The sequence below is a fragment of the Microtus ochrogaster genome, chromosome 22, assembly GCF_000317375.1.
Source record: "Microtus ochrogaster isolate Prairie Vole_2 chromosome 22, MicOch1.0, whole genome shotgun sequence".
In the NCBI taxonomy this organism is placed as follows: domain Eukaryota; kingdom Metazoa; phylum Chordata; class Mammalia; order Rodentia; family Cricetidae; genus Microtus; species Microtus ochrogaster.
The window spans coordinates 7,966,049-7,986,879 of record NC_022023.1 but is presented as its reverse complement, the minus strand read 5'-3'; the positions used below and the strand labels follow the sequence as shown (position 1 = coordinate 7,986,879).

The window sequence follows — 20,831 nt, the reverse complement described above, 5'->3', positions numbered from 1 at the left end:
GCATCCTGTTCTGTTTTCTCCGCCTACCTAAGGGTTGGCCTATGAAATGGGCCTAGGCAGTTTCTTTATTAATAAGAAATCATTCCCACATCAAATATTAATTTCCCATTTTAAGGGAAGGCATAACATAATTATTTCAGCAGTGATTATATTATGCATATAACTTCGCCTTGAAAAGTAGATGTGTAGTGTACCTGTGCTTTTACCTTTTTTGGTATTTTTTTTCTCCTTTCTCCAGCCCTAAGGACTGAACTCAGCCTCGTGATTTCTAGGTCAGGCTTCGCCACTTGGCTCAATCTGTAACCCCCACCCCCATCCCACTATGTATGCCTCTATTTTCTATGGAAAGGGGTAGGAGTGCTTTTCCCCTGTTCACTTTTGAGTCTCACCCGACTAAGCGCTAGCCTAGTAACTGGTGCTCTAAATAACAGTGGAGATTAATAGCCATAACATTAAGGCTAGCCTCCAGGTCAGTTTCTGCTAGCTCTACATAAATGTGTTCTATATAAATAAGCTGACTCAAACCTAATAACAAGCCAGAAGATAGACACAGGGGGCCACCGAGGTAGAGAAGTGATATCATGCAGCCAAGATGGAACAGCTGGTGGGGTCAAACTCTACATTTGTCTACTTGCCTGATCTGTGCTCTTAACCAGGACACAGTCCTGTATCTGGAGCGTGGGTTCTAGATTCACCACTTGCTTTCTAACAGTTATGGGAGAGAGTGTACAGTCTCTGCCATGTCAGATTCTCCAGTGTAAAATAGGTAGGATACTTCTCTGTCCTTTTGTGTGTTATACTAGGTGATAAAATGTGGAATAGGGAAAGCACCTATCTGGGCAGTAGCAGATAGTGCTAAAGGTTTACCAACATCATTACGAATTCAGATCAGGACCTCGCATAATTAACTTTGAAAACTTTTTGCTATCACACTTAATTCAACTGTTTCATTTTGCTTTCATCTCCTGTCTGAAGGTGGCAAATGAGTCTTTAAAAAAGTCCAGGGCAGAACAAAGCACAGAGCAAAGATATTGGACTCCACTGGCTCAATTGACAGCATTTTTATTAAGAGTCTACACGAGAAAGGACTCAGCTCTATGTCAAGGTCAACCCAATTTAAAACAATTCTAAGATCAGAACAGATGTTTAAATGTTGACATGCACAGCTACAATCACAGCCAAAGCTAAGTTCTTCCAGTAAAATCTGCACGAAGGCATATTCAGTCTGGAGAAATAGTCAGAATGGCAGGCATTGAGATGACATCACCACCAACCTGACAGCACCAAACCAGGTTGTAACTGTTTCTAGAATGAGGACATCATAAGAACTATAGTTGCACCTTTCAAAAGAACATAAAAGCCAATGAAGCACAGGGAAGATTTTAGAAATCTTCATGCTAGCAAAGCATCTATGTAGTATACAAGACTCTGGAGTGGGTTGGAACTCTTACACTATTCTGTTCCAACTGCATGGCTTTTAGAAATATGGTCAACGATGTGGTTTGTGGAGCCTAGTTATCTATGCTCCAACCTAGCTTCTCCACAATAGAACTCTGCCTTGGTGCATCATTGTAAGATGGGGATAAAAATAGGCAAGACAGGCAAACATTTAAATTATGGAGTGATGAGGCATCATGACTTTTTTGTGTGTAACACCAATATCTCTCATTTTAGCTTTCTTATAAAATGAGAGTAATAATACTTTCTTTAAAGACAACACGGGATATTTTATGTTTGAGACAGGGCAAAAATTCAGAATGTGGTAACAGTTATTACCATTTGTTCAAGATGTATTTTCATATATTTGTTATTCTTGTTCACCTAGTCCTAGTATTGACCAGAAATAATTCATAAAGAAGATGAAACATCCTCTTTATCGAATTTAAGTGGTTGAGAAGAATTGTTCATGCCAGGGCAACTTAGATGACAGATCAATGTGCTAACTTATGAAACATCTCTGACATCAAATAAACTTTTAAAAACTCATCTCATAAGTTTTTTGCCATGTAATGTATGTGCTGTATGTGACAAACTCATAAGTAAGCTTAGACCGAAAGATCCTTTCCCTCCCTCTCCCCTCTTTGCCTTCATGGGAAAAAATGTTTACTTAGATTATCGATAATGAAAGATAAGAATTAGTGTCTCTCTAGGAAAAGGGAAAAGAGAAGAAGCTTAATCAACGCTGAGTACTAATTTATCTAGTTGTGGCGTCTGTTCTGCGACAGCATCATGAAAACAAAGTGCCTTTCTCTGCAGCTGGGAAAGCAGAGGGAAGCATAGCCCCACATTATACAGCCTGGAAGGGAAGTCTTCATGGAAACATACTCTAACTATAGGATACCTATTGTTATCTGTAGTTACCATGCTCTACATTATGTCCACAACACCTACTCATGCTGCAGAGCTGACCTTGCGCTTCTGACCCATATGCTCTCATTTTTACACTGATTATAGAGCTTTGGTACAGCCCTACATCTGCCTAGTCCCCATAGGCAGGCAACTTCCCTCTCTCTGTCTTACTGCCTCCAGAGAAATAGTTACATGGCTGGAAACCCTGGAAATTTAAGAAGTTATCTAAGACTATAGGTGAGGTCTTCAATAATACTCTTTTAAAGAGAATCACAGAAAAAGTCGTAAGTATTTTACAAGTTACATTTTGAGACTACTTACCAGATGTTATGTCTAAACCATTTAACCTGTCATACTGTACAGACTCCTGCAGCTTCCATTACTCATAGCTCAGTCCACATGGGTTAATTGGAATCGTTTACCTCATGTGTAAAGAACAGTTACAACAGTTGCCTTCTTAAATTATTATGCTACTTAAACACCGTACTTCAAATAGTTTGTAGTCTGTAAGATATTATAAAAACATCATCTCCTTAAATTCTTATAAATTATATAAGGCATATAAATAGTATCTGTATATAACTGGCTGTGTTCTGATTCTGATTATGGCTTGTAAGCGTCATAAGTCAGTGTTGGTGCCAGAGGCTGAACTGAAGAACCTCTTCCTTCTCCTTTGTGTGTGATCTTCACATTCTTGTCTCCCTTCCAGACTGGACTCTGGGGAAGCTGTCATAAGTCAATTCCTATTGATATTCCAGTCTCTGTCACCTCCGGCATGAAGCTGTCCCTGACCCATCGGCCTGTACCAGATGCCCTGTCTGAAGCGTTCCATCCTCGGCAACAAGCACACAGCACTTCTGTTATACTTGGTGTTTGCTGAGCTGTATCTCTGAGCGGTTCATGTTACTGTCTCCCTGAGAATATCAAATACTGGTAACTAATATTTGTCAAATAAGTAAGAGGAAAGCTAGAAAGAAGAAATAATGTATGTATGTCTTAAATGAAGGACGAACTAACCAAACCAGCAGAAATGGAGAAGAAAGAGAGAAAGTAAAAGCACGACAGTCCACACATGAAAGAGAAAGGTATTTAATTTGGAAGAGAATTTTTTTTTTTACAAGGGAAAGAGCAGGATAGGGACATGGGGAACAATGGGGCAAAGGGAAATCATGTGGTCCAGTTATGTGACATACATGCAGAAAAATGTCACAATTAATTCCAATGCTTTGTATAATGGATATATGCCGGTAAAACAATATATGCTAGGGAGAGAGGCATATGAAAGCTTTCGCGGAGGGAGAGTCAGATTTCTTTGGGGTTATGGCCCCTAAGAGGCTACCCAGGCTCCAGGAGATGGTTCTACACCCATTCACAGATAGGCAGCGCTAAGGGGGCTCAGTGGTTGAAACAATAAATCAAAAGACCACATGGAGTCTGAAGAAATGGTGGTGAGAGGGGGTAGGCAAGGGATTACAGAGGAGAGAATCGGATGAGGACAGGGTTGAGCTTTTACTTTCTTAAAAACATGAAAAATCAGAAAGATTAAAAATAGATACATTTAACTTAATTTAAATGAAAGAGCATTAAGAAAAATGTTTCCAAATGCAGCTGGGTGTATAAACTCAGCCAAAAAAATAATTAAGAAACCAATCTGTCAGCATACTAAAGAGTCCAATACTCTTCCATATGTAAATCTATCATATTTACAACACACATATTTACTAAAATTAAATCTGTTCAAGGAGCTCTTCTTTTTACTGGGGCTAATAATTAAAACAATCGAGTTTTCCTGTTTCCACAGAACATATATACCTTTGTATAGGGAGACAGGCAATACTCAATTCCCAGGTTGCCAATTAGCTTTTCCCCTTATACCAGTGGTAACACAAGTACTCACTGATGTGCAAAGTGTGCAAAAGCTGCTCTTCTCATTTGCCAATAGCCTCAGCCACATTGCATGGTTTATCATTTCAACATCAATGCCTGGTGTCGTATGAAGTAAGAGGTTAGCAAGGAAAACCATTTGGAGACTTCTGCAATAACCAAACAATAAATGTTGTGTCTTGAACTAGTGTGCTGTCCATGGAGAAGTGAGCACATTGTGAGTGTATTTTGAAGAGTTTGCTGGTTGTTGGGGTCCAGGATGTGAAAGGAAGATGGAGAGGAGGCTCACCACAGTGACCACTGTGTCAAGAGCAACAAAGGAATAGAGCGATCATTCCTCTATGAATGGAATGAAAGGAAGACCACGAAAAGGCAGGATGGGACCAATAGCAGGTTCACTATTGTGCATAGTTACTGTTTAGAAGTCTAAGAGGAAATCAAGTGAGAAGCTGGTTAGACAATAAAGACATAGACATCTGTCTTACACATAAGTAGGAAGCAGGGGTGGGAGGTCAGAAAAACCATGCAAGTACTATCATAAAAAACAAATAACCTAATATCCAATACAAATTCATTTAAGTAAATTATGGTTCAACTGCATTTAATAGACAATTATTATACATTATATATATTATATATTGAAATATTTTGTATCCCTTGAGTTTTTATTTTATTCATCTGGTAGAATACTTACTTTGGTATTCTTTATGTTTTGTTAATTTTATGAATTTATATAAACATGCATTTTTTATAATAAAAATAGTTAAAAAACAAAGAGCAGAAATCCTAATAGAACAAAAAAAATATGGCTGATGGGAGTTGCAAAAAGTAAGGAAATGATTTTAGTGGTGAACATTGCAAAGACTGTCTGGGAACTAAGCAAAAGTAATGTTTTTAAAATGACTTTTTAATCAGATATAATTGATGCATTGTCTGTATTACTGATATCATCTAAAAATAATAATTATATAACCCCCCAAAGTATGAAATTAGTCAAATCTGCAATAGAGTAAAACTGCGTTTAAAATGTAATGATGATGGCCCACAGTATTCTTATGTTTGTTAAGGTGTTCATTAACAATAAATAATCTCTATAATAATAATGATGATGATGATAATGAATAAAAATGAAATAATCTTACCCCACAGCAGCTAATGATACAGGTCATGACAGAAGCCACCCAGAGATAACAATGTTGTCATTGCTAACTCACTAGCAAAGTTTATATACATTGCACCTATATACATGGGTGCAATAAGGAAGGAGATAATCTCTATGTTCTGTTATCATCTCCATGACACATGGCAGTTAAGAGTAATCTCCCAGAGGAATAGATCATGGTGAGTTGCCCTGAGTCATAGCGTGTAACCTGTTTCTATTCAAAAAGATGAGGGCCAGAAACAAGCTGCGCATCGTGTTGTTGACAGAAATTGACTTGCAGTCCAGGGGACAACTATGAACCATGGTTGCTGTCTTTTATATCGATCCCCTCAAAACTACCCCCTGTTCATCTTTAGTCTATTTCACCCTTCCTTATTACATCATTCAGTCTGAAACGGTGATGATGAACTCTTGTGTCACAAAATGATATAGCACTGATTTAATAATTTGAATAATCAATGGCATAGGTTTAGATGTACAATAACCATCTTCCATAAGATAGTAGGCACAATGTTGCTCGTTATGGGCACAGAAAATGATGACTCTCCATAAATGACATCTATGTATCTTTCAATTCTCATTACAACCTCATTTTTGCTAACACTGAATTAATTTCTCTGACAGTAAACAGCAACTTAATATGTTTCCAATATGTTTTTAGCTGTTCCTCTCTAATTAAGATTTGCTAACTTTCCTGTTAATACTCTCTACTTCTAACTGAATTGCTATGAATCACACCTCCACGCTTGTGTATGTCAACCTTAGAGGTTATGTGGAGACCTCATCAATAAAGAGAAAACTCCCCTTGCAGCTTTTACTTAATGATCTATTCTCTGTCTGTAGCACAGGTTAACCCTTTTCCTTCTTTCCATTAGGACACTTTGCTTCGTAAGAGACTTGTATTAGCACGCCCCCTGTTGGAGAAACCAGGCAAGCAGCACAGAGCAGAATGGGTAATTTCAAGGCATCTGCTTATGAATCCTTAAATTGGTGACATTTTATAATAAGCTTTAAAAAATTTGCGCCTTGAAGAATTTTGACAGAGGAATCCTACTTGATGTTAGCGATCAGCTACCATGAAGAACCAAGGAAGAAAAAACAGAACCCTACAATTTATCCAAAGTGCTTAGCTGCAGAGGTCAGGTGGAGAGACTGTTTATGCCAGGCTTGGCTCCATTGACTCCCACTTTATATTTTCAGTTTAGTATTAGATGTTACTTATAGTTATAAAAATAAACATTCTCAATGAAGCTATTGGATTATAACTTTTCTCGTAATAAAACCCTGTAATGTGTTCTACAATGTAAGTAAGCTGGAGAAGCATATGGAGATTACACCCTGCTTGCGCAGCTGCATCACACTGCTGGCTCAGTTTCAATAAATAGCTGGAAGATGTTTAGCAAGAAGTATTATTTGTGAAAAATTCATCTTATAGACCTTATTTTCAAAATAGTATTAATAACAGCTAGCCCAAAAAAACGCTTACGTCTTTCCTAGCACTTCACATATGAATTCGTTTATGGTCGCGATAAACCTTCGAGGTGGGGAGTGCCACTCCGCTCCTTTTATAAATGAGAAAGCTGAAGCAGAGTGCAGCTCTGTTGCACACCTAAAGTCCTACAGTAGAAAGTCAAGGCTGGGGTCAAATTTGAGCAGGTGGCCTTGGGGACGTAGGACCCAAATGTTCATCAGAATTCTCGTGCAGGCTCAGTTGCCTGTTGACAGTCCCGCTGACTGTACTGTTTCCTATTGTGCTTGGTTGAAAGCACATAGGGAAAGGTAATTATATTATATAATGAAGAAAGGAAATTCAGTTAATCCAATCCTCCCTTAAATCATGGACTTCAAGATAAAAAGCAGACAGGCTACAGGCTCATGCTCTGACAGTGACCTCTGGCTCTGACTGTTCCACAGCCTCTTCCCTCTCCTTGCACTTGGTAAAAGACTGTGAACAACATATGATAATTGGGAAGATGGTGTCATTTAATTCAATGTCTTCCAAACTTTGGAAGCATATTTTTCTTTGGGGTTTGTTTACAAACAATGAAATAAAAGAAAAGATGGTCTCTAGGAACACTGTCTAACTAGATCAGGCTAGCTCCTCATAATGAGGATGGGCTGTAGCATGTAGCTCAAAACACAGTTCATATCCCCCCTTTTCCTCTGTGTCCCCACTTCTGATCCCCTTGCCACTGCATTCCAGCTGTAAAATCTCTTCAGTGGCCCAACAACTTCTCAAAGAAGCCTTAAAAGAAATCCCAGGTAATTTAGACTTACTGACTAGTACTTGTCAGTAGATTCTTTTTTTTTTTTTTGGTTTTTCGAGACAGGGTTTCTCTGTGGCTTTGGAGCCTGTCCTGGAACTAGCTCTGTAGACCAGGCTGGTCTCGAACTCACAGAGATCCGCCTGCCTCTGCCTCCCGAGTGCTGGGATTAAAGGCGTGCGCCACCATCGCCCGGCTTGTCAGTAGATTCTTAATGTACTTTAGAGTAAACTCATAGTTCATCATTACTCCTGAATCCTTTATCCTCTGGTTCCTGACTTCTACCCCAGTCTGATTTTCTACATGTTTCCATTAGCCAAGTTTCCTAAACACACTACAGTTATTCCCAGTGCAGTGACTTTGGCCTTGCTTCTTCTTCTTTCCCTCCTTCTCTTCCTCCTTCTTCTTTTCTTTGTCTTCTTCTCCTTCTTCTCATTCTCCTTCTCTTCTTCCTCCTCCCTCTCCCCTGCTTCTTCCTCTTCTTATCCTCCCCTCCCCCTCACTCTTCCTCTTCTTCGTAGCATCCTTTCTCTGATCTTTCCATAACCACGTGTCCTCATTCTTAAGTTCTCAGCTCAACACTATTGCTGTCTCCTCAGGGAGGCACGCTCAAGGTATTCTATCTCATGAGGTGCTCTCCCCTAGTCCTTGCCTATCACATGATCCTATTGTGTCTCCTCTATACTTCTCAACTAGTTCTGAACTTATTCTAGCTATCTTAATTCTATACCAGAATACAAATTCCATAAGGACAGTAACCCAATGTGCTTTTGCTATTTATGATTTTGTTTCTAATAACTATGTGGGATACCTTTTAGAAACTGAATAATCACTGAATGCTTAAGTCAATGAAAGAGAAACAGCAACTTGGGTAAATGCCAGAAGCATACCTAGCAAGCTGGTATTCTGTAATTTGGGGGCAAATAGGGTAGAGGTGGACTTCTAGAGAGCGGGATGGTACACACTTAGGTGACCAGTCAAGCAGGTGAACCTCAGTCACAGTTCAGAGCTGTTCTTAGTTTCTATACATGAGGACTCTAGAGATTTTATTTCGCCCTTGCTTTAGAGTCAACCCGAATATGTGAAAGCCTCCTCTACGGTGACTCGGGTGTGTATGTGCCTTTAAGGTCACGTGAATTCAGTTTCTAGTAATAGGATGCACATCTCCCACAGCCCAGTTCTACTTCCCTGATTTCCTTAACGACATTCACTGAATTCATTAGGAAATTAAGCAATTGCCTGGTGAGAGCTTCGTTTTGCAACCCATTTCTTTTTGTTTCAGTGTAGTGCTGAGGATTCATTTGGCTACTCTCAAGAGACGGATCTGGATGGTAAACAAACATGGCTCACCCTCCTGAGTACCAGGGAAGATGTGATGGCACGGAGGAGGAATGGGTGGTGGGAGGTAGCCTGTGACGTTTTCCTTGTTCACAGGTGATGCTACATTGACGGCAGCTTGTTTGAATTCTTCTTCCAGATCCTTCATTCTCCAAACAGTAAATGTCAGCTTCGAGAAACAGAATGAGTACTGTGTTGCATATTCGACAACATCATCTCTCTATTTGGCTCTACTGCTTACAAGCAGAGGACCAGAGAACGCCAAAAAAAAAAATCATTCATTCCAGGCCTGTGTTCACCTTCCATCATGTAGGAGCAGATTAGGCTACATGTATATACGGCCCTTTCAAATCTGACAGCTTCTAACTCTCAGTCAAAAGCCACATGGGCACCATTGTTTTTATTTTTATTTATTTATTCATTTTTTGAGACAGGGTCTTACACTGTAGCCTAGTCTTGCCTCAGACTGGTAACCCTCTTGCCTTATCTCCCCAGGTACTTGGATTACAACAGTGAGCAATTATACCCAGCTGAAAACCAGATTTCTTCATCACACTGAATCTTCTCTGATGTGGGATTCCCCTCTGTATGCTGTGAATACCATTAGTTAATAAAGAAACTGTCTTGACCTGCACAGGGCAGAATAGAGGTAGGTGGGGAAAACTAAACTGAATGCTGGGAGAAAGAAGGCGGAGCCAGTGAGACTCCATGTAGCCATGAGAGGGGAAAGACAGGTGCTGACAGCAGGAACCTTGCCATGAGGCTCATGATAAAATTTAAAATAATAGAAATGGGTTAATTTAAGAGATAAAAGTGAGCTAGAAATATGCATAAGCTAATAGGCCAAGCAGCGTTATTATTAATACAGTTTCTGTGTGATTATTTTGGTTCTGGGCAGCCTGGAACAAACAAGTAGCCCCCTACAACACTACTCTACTGTGTCTCAGTAGGCTCTCTATGAAGGCATTTTCATCCAAGACTGTTTTATTTAGGTACCCTTTCTATAAATTGGAAAAATATTTACAAATGTAGTGAAAAAGAGATAAACTAAGTCAGGTAGCATAAAAATCTTTACTATCTATCCATAACAGAGGGAGTATAAATCAGAGAAATAGAGCAATACTCCTTACAACAGGCTGAGAAATATATGAGGCATTTATAATAAGATATTTCTAGCTTGATGTGATTTTAGAGGTTGTTGAAGAATTCTGTCTATAGAAATGCTTTCCTGCTTGCTAAGCTCCCATTGTTACTGAATTTGTTACTTTAGACAAATATAATAAAGTCCTTAAACATAATATATAACTCAAAGATAGTATTAAACCCATATAGTCTTCTGAAATGAATATAGTATTAATAATTTATTATTATACTAAAACCTTATACTTTCTTTTTTTTTAAAAAAAGATTTATTTATTTATTATGTATACAGTACTCTGCCTGCAGGCCAGAAGAGGGCACCAGATCTCATTACAGATGGTTGTGAGCCACCATGTGGTTGCTGGGAATTGAACTCAGGACCTTTGGAAGAGCAGGCGGTGCTCTTAACCACTGAGCCATCTCTCCAGCCCCCACCTTATATTTTCTTAAAGGAATTAAGACCCTTTACTCCAAATCTATAGTGAAGGAATTCAGGACTTACAGAGATTAAGTGACTTGAATGGTCATGTGGTAGTGAGTGACTGGACCAAGACCACATGCTGTAAAATCTATCTCTGTGAGATGACAGGTGTAGATGGGAGAAGAGACATTTAAAGATAGGTTGACTAGAATTCTTACTTTGATTCTTGCTGTATGAAATGAGGCATTTTATTAACTTTAATTCTTTCTTTAAAAATTATAAACATTTAGACTATTACCCAGAAATCACACACACAGACACACACACGCACACACTTACTTTATATTCCTCTTTAAATCTTTACAAGCTATCTCCCTACTACAAATTCCCTTTCTGACTTTGTTTTGGCATAAATGATGACAATTTTTAATTATGGAGGAACCACAGGTGTAAAGAGAGCCAGCACTTGGCACACTGGGAGCAAACAATCACTTTAGCTGTGGGACTTCTAAGTACACTTTGGAGAAACTTTTCATGCTTGTTTCCAGGAGTATGGAGTATTTGTGGGTTTTACATTCTCATATGGTCACAGACCATGCACACACACACACACACACACACACACACACACACACACACACACACACGTTCATAAAAATTCAACATCCTGGTGAATACCAACTAACTCTCAAGTTCAGAATCAAGGTCACCTCTTTGTTAAAACTTTGTTTGGTGCTATGGCTGTTCCTATGATGTCTATATAAACCTCAAAATCATTTACAAATGTTTATTAAATACCTCCTATGGTATTAGGGACCTTTGATAATACTCCACAACACTTGTGACTGAATTTTCCTTATCTCTGGAATTCAGTCCATGGCTTGGAGAGACAGCTTAAGCAGTTAAGAACTCTTGCAGCTGAGTTCAGTTTCTAGCATCTGACGCATGTGACTTTACTACCTTCCATAGCTCCAGTTCCAGGGGATTCTATACCCTCCCTGCCTCTCAAAAGGCATACACACATGTCACATACACACATGTCACACACATGTCACATACACGCATGCCACACACATATATAAGCAAAACCGAAATAAACCTTAAAAATTTTATTTAAAAGATCTTCAACATTTAAAAAGAATAAGGACTAATGTAGAATTGCCAACACCTTATTCTCTAGGTAAGGGCATAATAACTGCTATTAATTATAATTATTTTACAAAAGAAGGAAAATTTAATACCAGAATATATAACCTCAAGGTTATGAAACAATAAAGTTACCATTATGGAAAAACCGACCAGTGCAGAGGGAATAGGCCTTGCTTTATGTACTTTTCTGGCTTCAATTTATTAATTTTTAGATGCTTACTGCCCATACTCTAGCAGAAAATATTGAATTAATATAATGAATAAAATACTGAATATGTCTCTGAGTGAGTATTTCTGGCCCATAGAAAGCTAACATCCAGGGAACATGAGATAGGACACACCGGCATTGGCAGAGTGGCAAGAAGTATGGGTTTGAGTTGATGAAATTTTAGTGGTGATTTTGCTAGGCACCAGCCATTCCTAAGATTTTCTGTGGTTATTAGCAAGAATATCTTGCATGGAAACAGAATACGAGTCAAGAAAAGAAATAAGAAAATGAGACATATATACTGTAGGAGGACTATGTTACAGAGAGATTATCTGTCAGTAAAAACATTCTATATGACTCGAAAGTCAGTTATGAATTGCTATAAGTATAGGCTCTGTATATAGACAATACCTAACAATTATTTATTCATGCTGCACATGGTTCTAGGTTGCTTGAGCTCATTTTTATTTAATCACTACAACCCACTGAGAAAGATTCAAGGGCCCTTCCCTGACAGAGGGGAGGAACTGGAAGTGTGCAGATATTAAGAGATTAACCCAAGGCCACAGTTAGTCAGAGACAGAGCCTGGCCTCGCCTGCACTGCCTGGCTTTATAGCTCAAAAGAACTCACAGACTCTTTCCAGCAGTGTGTTTCTCTGATGAGAAGAGTTGGTTTAAGCTGATGTTCACTTTGGTACTAAAGAGGAAATCTAAATGTATTTTAGTTATGATTCTAAAACTGCCAGAGAACAAAGTTTTTCTACTCAAAAGCTATGCAACTATAAACTCTTTGAGTGAAGTTTAATTTCTCCATCCCTAAATAGCGAAAGCAGTCAATCCCTCTGTTTTCAGAAGGATTAAAGGAGCAGAATGTGTTAAACACCTAGCAAGTGGCCAGGATTATAAAGAGACTTTAACAAATGTTAATTTATTATGGGTCCTAGTAAGATAATATGACATTTCAAATTAAAATCAGCTTCAATATTAGAGGCAGGCTGAGAGCAAACAGATCATTCTTCGCTGCTTAAAGGTGTCTGTATTTACAAAATACTTCATAGAGCCCCGAGGATTATCTTTGCCATAGTTTTCATTTTAATTATGAACATGGAGCTCAGACATCTCAGCCCCGGAAGAAATTTGCACAGATGTACGTTTTCAGCTTCCAAATGTTTTGTTCCCTGGCTAAAGATATAACAAGCTATGTCAGCAAACCTGATATTGCAAAATAAATAGGAAATACTTAATCATTTAAAAATATATTCCAAGGAACAGAAAGTCCAAAGAATAAGCACATTGGCAGCATGAGATCTCCTTTACTTTGTAAAAACTGATAAATGACTTCAATTAGACAGATAAGATATAAAACCAAAACAATTCATCTCTGTTATGTATACAAATATATGTGGAAATATATCTATATATCTATATTTAATCTCACTTTCTATTTTTTTTTTGAGACAGGGTTTCTCTATGTAGCCTTGGTTGTCCCGAAGTTCACTATGTAGACCAGGGTAACCTCTAACTCAGAGAGATCTGCCTATATTGGCTTCCTAAGTGCTGGGATTAAAAGTGTGTGTCACCATAGCCAAATTTTGTTTAAAAAAATCAAAGAAAAACCAAATTACGGAGAAATGTATAAACTATGAACTTATTTTGAACAGTCAATGTTAACCCCCAGTTATATCTAAATATACATTTGTATATGTTTGAAATTTTCATTACAGGTTGTTATACTGGTTAGCTCAAAGTAGGTCACTCTGAAAGGAATTTGAGAGAGATCTTAATTTTAATTGACTATTTCATTCAGTGTGATTTGATCATATTCACCCTCCCCTAACTCCTCCCAGATCCACTTTGTGACTTCTTTCCAAAAATACATTATTTTTCATTTTTTATACCCGCCAAGAGTAATTTATGCTTCCCATATATTGTTGGCTGTGTGGCCTTCCATTGGAGAGTGGTCCATTCATCAAGGGCTGTATTCTTAAAGAGAACTAACTCGCTTTGGGAGATTTTTGTTTCATAACCATCATTTTGCCTCTTTGCCAAGTATATTAATCATATACTAGTTTTGGAACAACATGCTTAAAAATATGAAGCAAAAAATGAACCTTTTTTATTCACCCATCAATTTACTTATTTATTTATCACTCAATATTTGTTGGGTTCTTTATTGTTGGAAATGTAAATGAATTAAAATTTTCTCTTTGAATTGTCAGAGCTGATTTTCTAGAGTCCTGTGCCCACATGCTGTCACTTGTGGTATAAGAAATGTATTGACATATTCTGAGATTCCTGCCCTTCTCCCTCTTGGAGTTAATATGATGTATTAGTTTTGAACTCCTTAAAAGCAAATTCATCTCCTTTCTTCTTACCCATTGCTTTTCCACTAGAGGGAGGGCATGGGAACTCCCAAATAATATTGCATGTGGGTTGCCATGGGTAGTAAGAACATGAAAATAGAGTCAGAAAAGCAGAGTCTCAGTTCTGATCTCACACAATCAGATGGGCAGTAGAGACAGCTATTCCCTCTTTCTGAACCTGGTGTGACTATCTTTCATCAAGTAATGAAAGCAACTCTACAGAATGGCCACAAAACTCAAATGGGACCAAAAGTAAAAAATCTGGGTCAATCACTTTATAATGGAAACACACATAATACCGTTTCTCCCAAGGAATCTGTGAGTATTTAGCAGGAAATCCCATTACACAGAGACAATTATGTGAAGATTCTCACAGAAAGTAAAGCTACATTGAGTTTCAAGAACACTTAGAAGCTTTAGTCTAGCCACTAAGTAACAGTTGCCCTCTTACACAAATGTTATTTCTTCCTAAAAACAATGATCGACCCACTTAAGCAAGAAGTGTCTCTGACCTGGTGTAGTCATCTTCAACCAGCATGTGCTTTGGAATTGGTGAGTACCTTCCTGGAGAGATGGGCGGCAGGGAAGTTTTGTATTCTAATGTGCCATTGTTACCAGACAGCAGATGATTATCCATCGGTGGAGAATAAGCTAAGGAGTTGGGGAGAGAGAAAGAAATGGAATCAAACCTTTCATGTGGGTGATTCAATGTGTTATACTTCAGAGGATGTGTTGCAAACACAAAGGCTTTGCTGCATGCAAAAATTTTTCCTGTTCTCCAAGAGGGGTGAGTTGCTGTCTGTTTGCATTTCCCATATATAAAGCCCATGGTGACCTTTAGATTTGGAAAGATGTAATAACAGTTATATTTGTTGCCCAAGTTAGCATAATTAGGTGATGAGAAGAATTGGAGGAGAGACTCGACACATATTTTCAGAATGATGATTAATTTTCTGTAGAAGTGAAAATGCTAGCTTCTAATTGTAGGGCTCACGTTCCTTTTACATAATTAATATTCAGTTATCAAAAACAAAAGGCTCCCAAGGAATACATTCTCCTACTAAGCCTTCTCTGCAAATATGCTAGACTTCCATCACAGGAATGTCTAGGACTTTTCTTCTGTTCTCCTCTGACCTATCTTCTCATTGACATCTCTTGATGGGGCTCTCTCCCTTCCCTTCTTTCCTCAGATCTGTTTTGTATGCCAAGATAAACTCTTGAAATCCAACTTCATCTTGTTTTCTCATGTTCTGCACTGTCACTATTGTTTGGGACATAGAACACATTCTCCTCTTGATCAAACTGATAAAACCAGTGTTTCTGGCATTGCACCACTGTTTTATTGAATGGAGTATCTACTATTTGTGCCTGTTACCCCAGCTCAGACGTATAATTTCTGAAGGCAGCTATACATGAAATCTCCCAGTCCTTTCAAAGATGAGAAATATCCCTTTTCTGAGCTACAAAACAATATTTCTATTCATTTATCTGACTGTATATATTGCCTCTTATTTCCAACAAACTGTGTTGCTAGTCACTTATGTGAGAGTTAGCTGACCCTTTTGCTATGATGCTGAAGGCTGTGGCTGTATGTTCTCTAGAGTAAGATGGGTTCTACACATCTTACTTTACGAGTTATGTAGCACATATTAAATTACTCTAATCAATTAGAAACTTTTGTGTTCAGTGATAAACCCTCAAACCTACCTACTCTACTTTTCTAAATTTATTCAGTTCAAGTCTTTGAAAGTCAAAACCCTTTCCTATCCTAAAGTAAGGCTTATCTCAGCTTAGAGCCTTCTTTGGGGAAAAAAAAGAGACCATTTAGAGGGCAAGACATTTCAGAACCATTATTTCAAAAAGTAATAGCTAAGGTAATGGGCCTTTAGAGCTAAGGTTATTTAGCTCTTAAATTTTGCTCAAGAGAAACATCTAAATCTTAGAAAGATTCAACACTTACTTAAGGTGATGGTACTAATTAAAAGTTGGTCCTGAAGTCATCCCAAGCACACATTCACAATGGAACTCACAAAGTTTCAAATCCAACAGGCTAACTTATGCCAACAGAAACACCCACTGGGTTTACACAAAAGTAAAGTCTTTCTAAATTTAGTTTGAGAAGACAGAGGAGTGCAAGCAAATCCTAAGTAGCAGTGGATTTGGTGTGGTCCCCAGAAGAGCGACTCACATTAGCTGTAGCCCTCGGAGTGCTGCCTCAGCCACTGCTACAATGACTGATTAGTTTCTTGATTCTACAGAGCCTTACAAGTTCAGCTAAAGATGAAAGTCAGGATGACGACTGAAAATAAATTTTGATTTTATCATCCCAGTGGCCAATCCCCTCCCTTAGAAGAAGGAAGTGTAGAGCTATCTATGACTTATTTTCCAACATCTGTCTCTCACTGTGCTGCTACGTGGATATGAACCAGGACAAGGGAATACATTGGCATGAGAGAACTCATGTGCCATGGGGCCGAGAAGTTATCTTCTGCGTTGTACCAACGCTCTTGTAGTCAGCAAGAGTAAAATCACATCACTCTGCCCTTCCATTGGAGGACCTGCCAATCCATCAAGGTGTCCTACCTTTAAAACACTAGCCGGGGTTCTGTAAGACAACATGGGAATGATACATAGAATATTTTCCCCGAAGTGTTTCGAGAAGCTTGACGTGAGTGAAATTGTAAGCGGAGGTGAAAACGGCTTTGGGGAGGTCTATTCTGTATAACCGGCCGGCTGTGAGAAGATGACCCTGAGCACAGTACTTACAGTGGGTAATGTCAGGTGGGCCATAAGGATCAGTCATATAAATGGTGGTGGGCTTGCCAACTTTTAGATAAACCACATCGGATGTGTTCTTCAGTATCGCTACAGCCTCCTCATGGGTCACTTCTTCTAAACTATAGTTGTTTACCTGAAAGGGGAGAAAGATCGAGATGAGGGTCAAACCTGTGAAGAGAAAGAGAACTACCCAGGCAGAAAGGGTGAAACTTGGAATTATGGCCTCAGTAAGATATCGGGTTTCAGTGATGAGTTGGGTATGTGTAGCATTCTTGATAGAACACACAGTGTAGGTTTTAACCAAAGCAGGTTAGGTACAGCCGTCAGTGTTACAAAACAGGGCCAGCTTTGCCTAACTCTCCGAGGAAGTGATTTAATGGCAAACAGAACAAGATTTCCAGAAAAAAAAATAATAAATGAGCTTTAAAAATATTTGGTATATATATGGCTGGGTATGCATATTAGTGGTATAATTAATGATTACTGAGAATATGTGAGGACCTTGGATCAGTTCCCAGCACTGCAAAAAAAGAACAAACACAAAACAACACAGTGAAGAAAGAAAACACAGGAAGCATTGCACAATAATTAAAGAAGTCAAAAACACAAAAAAAGATAAAAATAATTCACAAGCTTCCTCCTTTAATATATTTCTTTAACTCAGTGTAACCATTTTGGACACATTATTTTGGAATCTGTTTTAAACGTCTAGAGTGACTGCAACATTAATATAATTAAGCAACAAGGCTTTTGTTTTCACTGCTTTGTATGGCTGTAACGCTGACTTACATTATCATGCTAGAACCCATTTAGTTTGCTCTTGCTCTTAATATACTGTAAATACTATTACTGTTATTGTAATACTATATACTGTTACTGTAAATAATATTGTGACAGATAATTATCTGGGCTTATCCAGCTTGGATGTTTTTAGTATAGCTTACACACATCACTTGTTAGATTCCACTATAACAGCATTCTTACAATTATTAATATCTGTTCCGAAAGTGTCCCTTGAAACTCATGTCAGCACTAGGTTTTTCCCCCCTCCCCATAGGGCTGAGAACTGAACCCAAGATCTTGTATATGCTGTGCATACTCTTGGTTACTAGTTATACCCTCAGCTACGAGTCTATTTTTTCCCCCAAGAGAAGAATATATTCAAATGTGTCACATTTCTGGAAGTATCACCGGCAATGCAGTCTTGATCTTTACAAGGATAGGCCTATATCAAGTGTTATTAGAACTTCATAGCAAGAACACTACCATACTGGATGTGTGCACTACTTATTCATTTTTACTGTATTGCAACCAGAAAGACATTATCAAAGGAGAAATGGAAATACATATTCAAAAAGTATAATATAAGTTTAGCTGGAGATACACAGTGAAGTATAAGCTATCCTGAACAACAGAGAAAACTTTGTCTCATAGAAGCAAAAATATATGTACAATGAGGTTTAACTTACAGATTACACAGAATAACAAATAATTAACAAAATGATTCATGAATAATGATACATTAAGGTAATTATAAAATTATCGGCCTCACCACCTTTGCACGCTTATTAAATCAAATAAGGGGTAATAAACTGCTTGCATGGTGACCTTGTGACCATCTGTTTGTCAACTGAGGTGTGAATGCAGTGATTAGCAAGAAGACCATACATGCTGCGCGGGGATTCTGTGGTGAGAGATGAGCCATGTTATGGGTAGGCTGGAGACTGAGGCTGTGTGTGTTCATGTACACTGGGAAAACCAGAGCTACCGATGTGTGTGCCTATGACACACATTCTCTCTCCTCTGCACTTTCATCATGCAAGATCTGCAGCACCATTTTTCTTTTATATTCTTATAAATGCTGATGATCACAGTCATAAAGTATCTATACATAGCCCAAAACAAAATGCAGGTACTATCCTATTTTATATGCACTAACTTCTTGCAAACATGTTTACATCAACTACAAGATAAATATACGATAAAATATATGTAAGTTATCTAATAGGTTATTGAGATGTTCCATTGTTTTAGTGTATGTCACTGTTCTGATACGTGACAGGGGCAGAATCAAAAGCCAGGCGCTTTAACTCCAGGGGTCATTCTCTCACAAGCAATGCCACTGCTTCTTCAGCTTCCAGGTCTTTGCTCTAACCAACCTATACTCCATCAAGGTGCAGTTTGTGGAATGAATAATAAGGGAATAGAACCATGGATAGGGAGTGAATGTAAAAGATCCAGATATGGTGAACACAGTTGATGATGGCAGACCATTAATTACAGAGGAATAATAAAAATAATAGGGCTAACATTTATTCAATATTCTCTGTCACATATTTGGAGAATGTGGTTATATATACTTAAATATATTTAGTTAAAATATATATATATATACTTAAATATATATACATATATATATATATACTTAAATATATTTAGATTAATTTTTTAAGGGCATGAGTGTTTGGCTTAGACATACTTGTATACTTATGTGTATCACATACATGACTGGTGCCCAGCGAGATCAGAAGAGGGTATTGAATCACCTGGAACTGGAGTTACAGATGATCTGTGGGTAACGAACCCAAAAACTCTGCAAGAGCATAAAGTCCTCTTAAGGGCTGAGCCATCAAAGGTATATACAGCAAATGGAAGGGGGTTTACTACACCTCACTGTCCTTCGGAAAATCTGAGCTTTGGTGACTTGTTTCTTTAAAGGCAGTCCCACTTGTGACCAAAGAAAGAGACCATGCACAGCAGCAGAAAATATCTATGGAGATGGATGTTTGCTCTAAACACTTGGCTGCCCAGTTAGGGATCTCTGAATGTTGAGATCACAGCTCTAGAAACATCTATCTTGAGAAAACAAAAGAAGGACAGATTTGTGGAGTCACAAAATGACAAGAGTGGTGAATCAGCGGGATCAGGTGACAAGGGGCAACAAATATTTGTCTTGACAAAGGCTTATTGTCTTTCTCCCCTGGGTGCAGAGAGCACACAGCTTGCTTGATTATCAGTGGAAAAAAAGACGGTCAATAACTATTAAATCCTACCTGTGACAGTCTTTAAAGTGGGAAATAGATCGTAAAGCTATACTTCATACAACCAAGGAAATATTCAGACAAGAATGAGAATTTTTTTTTTTTTAATTTTTTTTGGTTTTTCGAGACAGGGTTTCTCTGTGGCTTTGGAGCCTGTCCTGGAACTAGCTCTGAAGAATGAGAATTAAGTCAATGGCAGGTGTAGGGAGATGAGCGTGAAAGAGAGGATATTGGTTAGATAAGTGTTAGCTTAAGATACTGGCATCTTGGTTGATTGTTTTATTTGGTGACTGACCAACATGAATTTTGGTCCCGGAGCAGGTAGTTTATCATTGGCAATAGAGCACAGCCATAGGAAGAGGACATGCATTTGAGGCTGGCAGATGGCTCCTGGGGTGGGGGTGGGGTAAACGTGTTTGCCATGAGAGCCTGGTAACCTGAGTCTGCATCTCTAGAACTCAGGTCAAACTAGACATAGTAGTAGTTCAAGCCTCTGAAATCCCAGGAGGTACTATAGGCAGATGGGGACAGACACAGGAGAATCTCCAGATGTTTGGGGACCAGATAGAATGGCTTACACAGGGGCAAAGAGATCCCATCTCAAACAAGGTGAAAAGACAAGGAACATTTCCTGGAGGTTTTGGTGTCTACACGCTTGCCACTGCATGAGTGTGCCTGAACACATTCTCTCTCTCTCTCTCTCTCTCTCTCTCTCTCTCTCTCTCTCTCTCTC

At 38.5% G+C, this 20,831-nt stretch overlaps 1 protein-coding gene across 12 annotated transcripts in view; it reads right to left on the bottom strand.

The window, feature by feature from the left end:
• The window catches only part of Dlg2 (discs large MAGUK scaffold protein 2), a 1,686,730-nt gene that overhangs the window by 415,889 nt on the left and 1,250,010 nt on the right, over positions 1–20,831 (bottom strand). For all 12 annotated transcript variants that reach the window (XM_026784310.1, XM_026784311.1, XM_026784312.1 and 9 more), the window contains 2 exons: positions 17,046–17,190; positions 14,792–14,930 (listed from right to left, as the gene is read on the bottom strand). In XM_026784310.1, the coding sequence (XP_026640111.1) occupies positions 14,792–14,930; positions 17,046–17,190 (284 nt within the window). The remainder of the gene's footprint in view (positions 1–14,791; positions 14,931–17,045; positions 17,191–20,831) is intronic.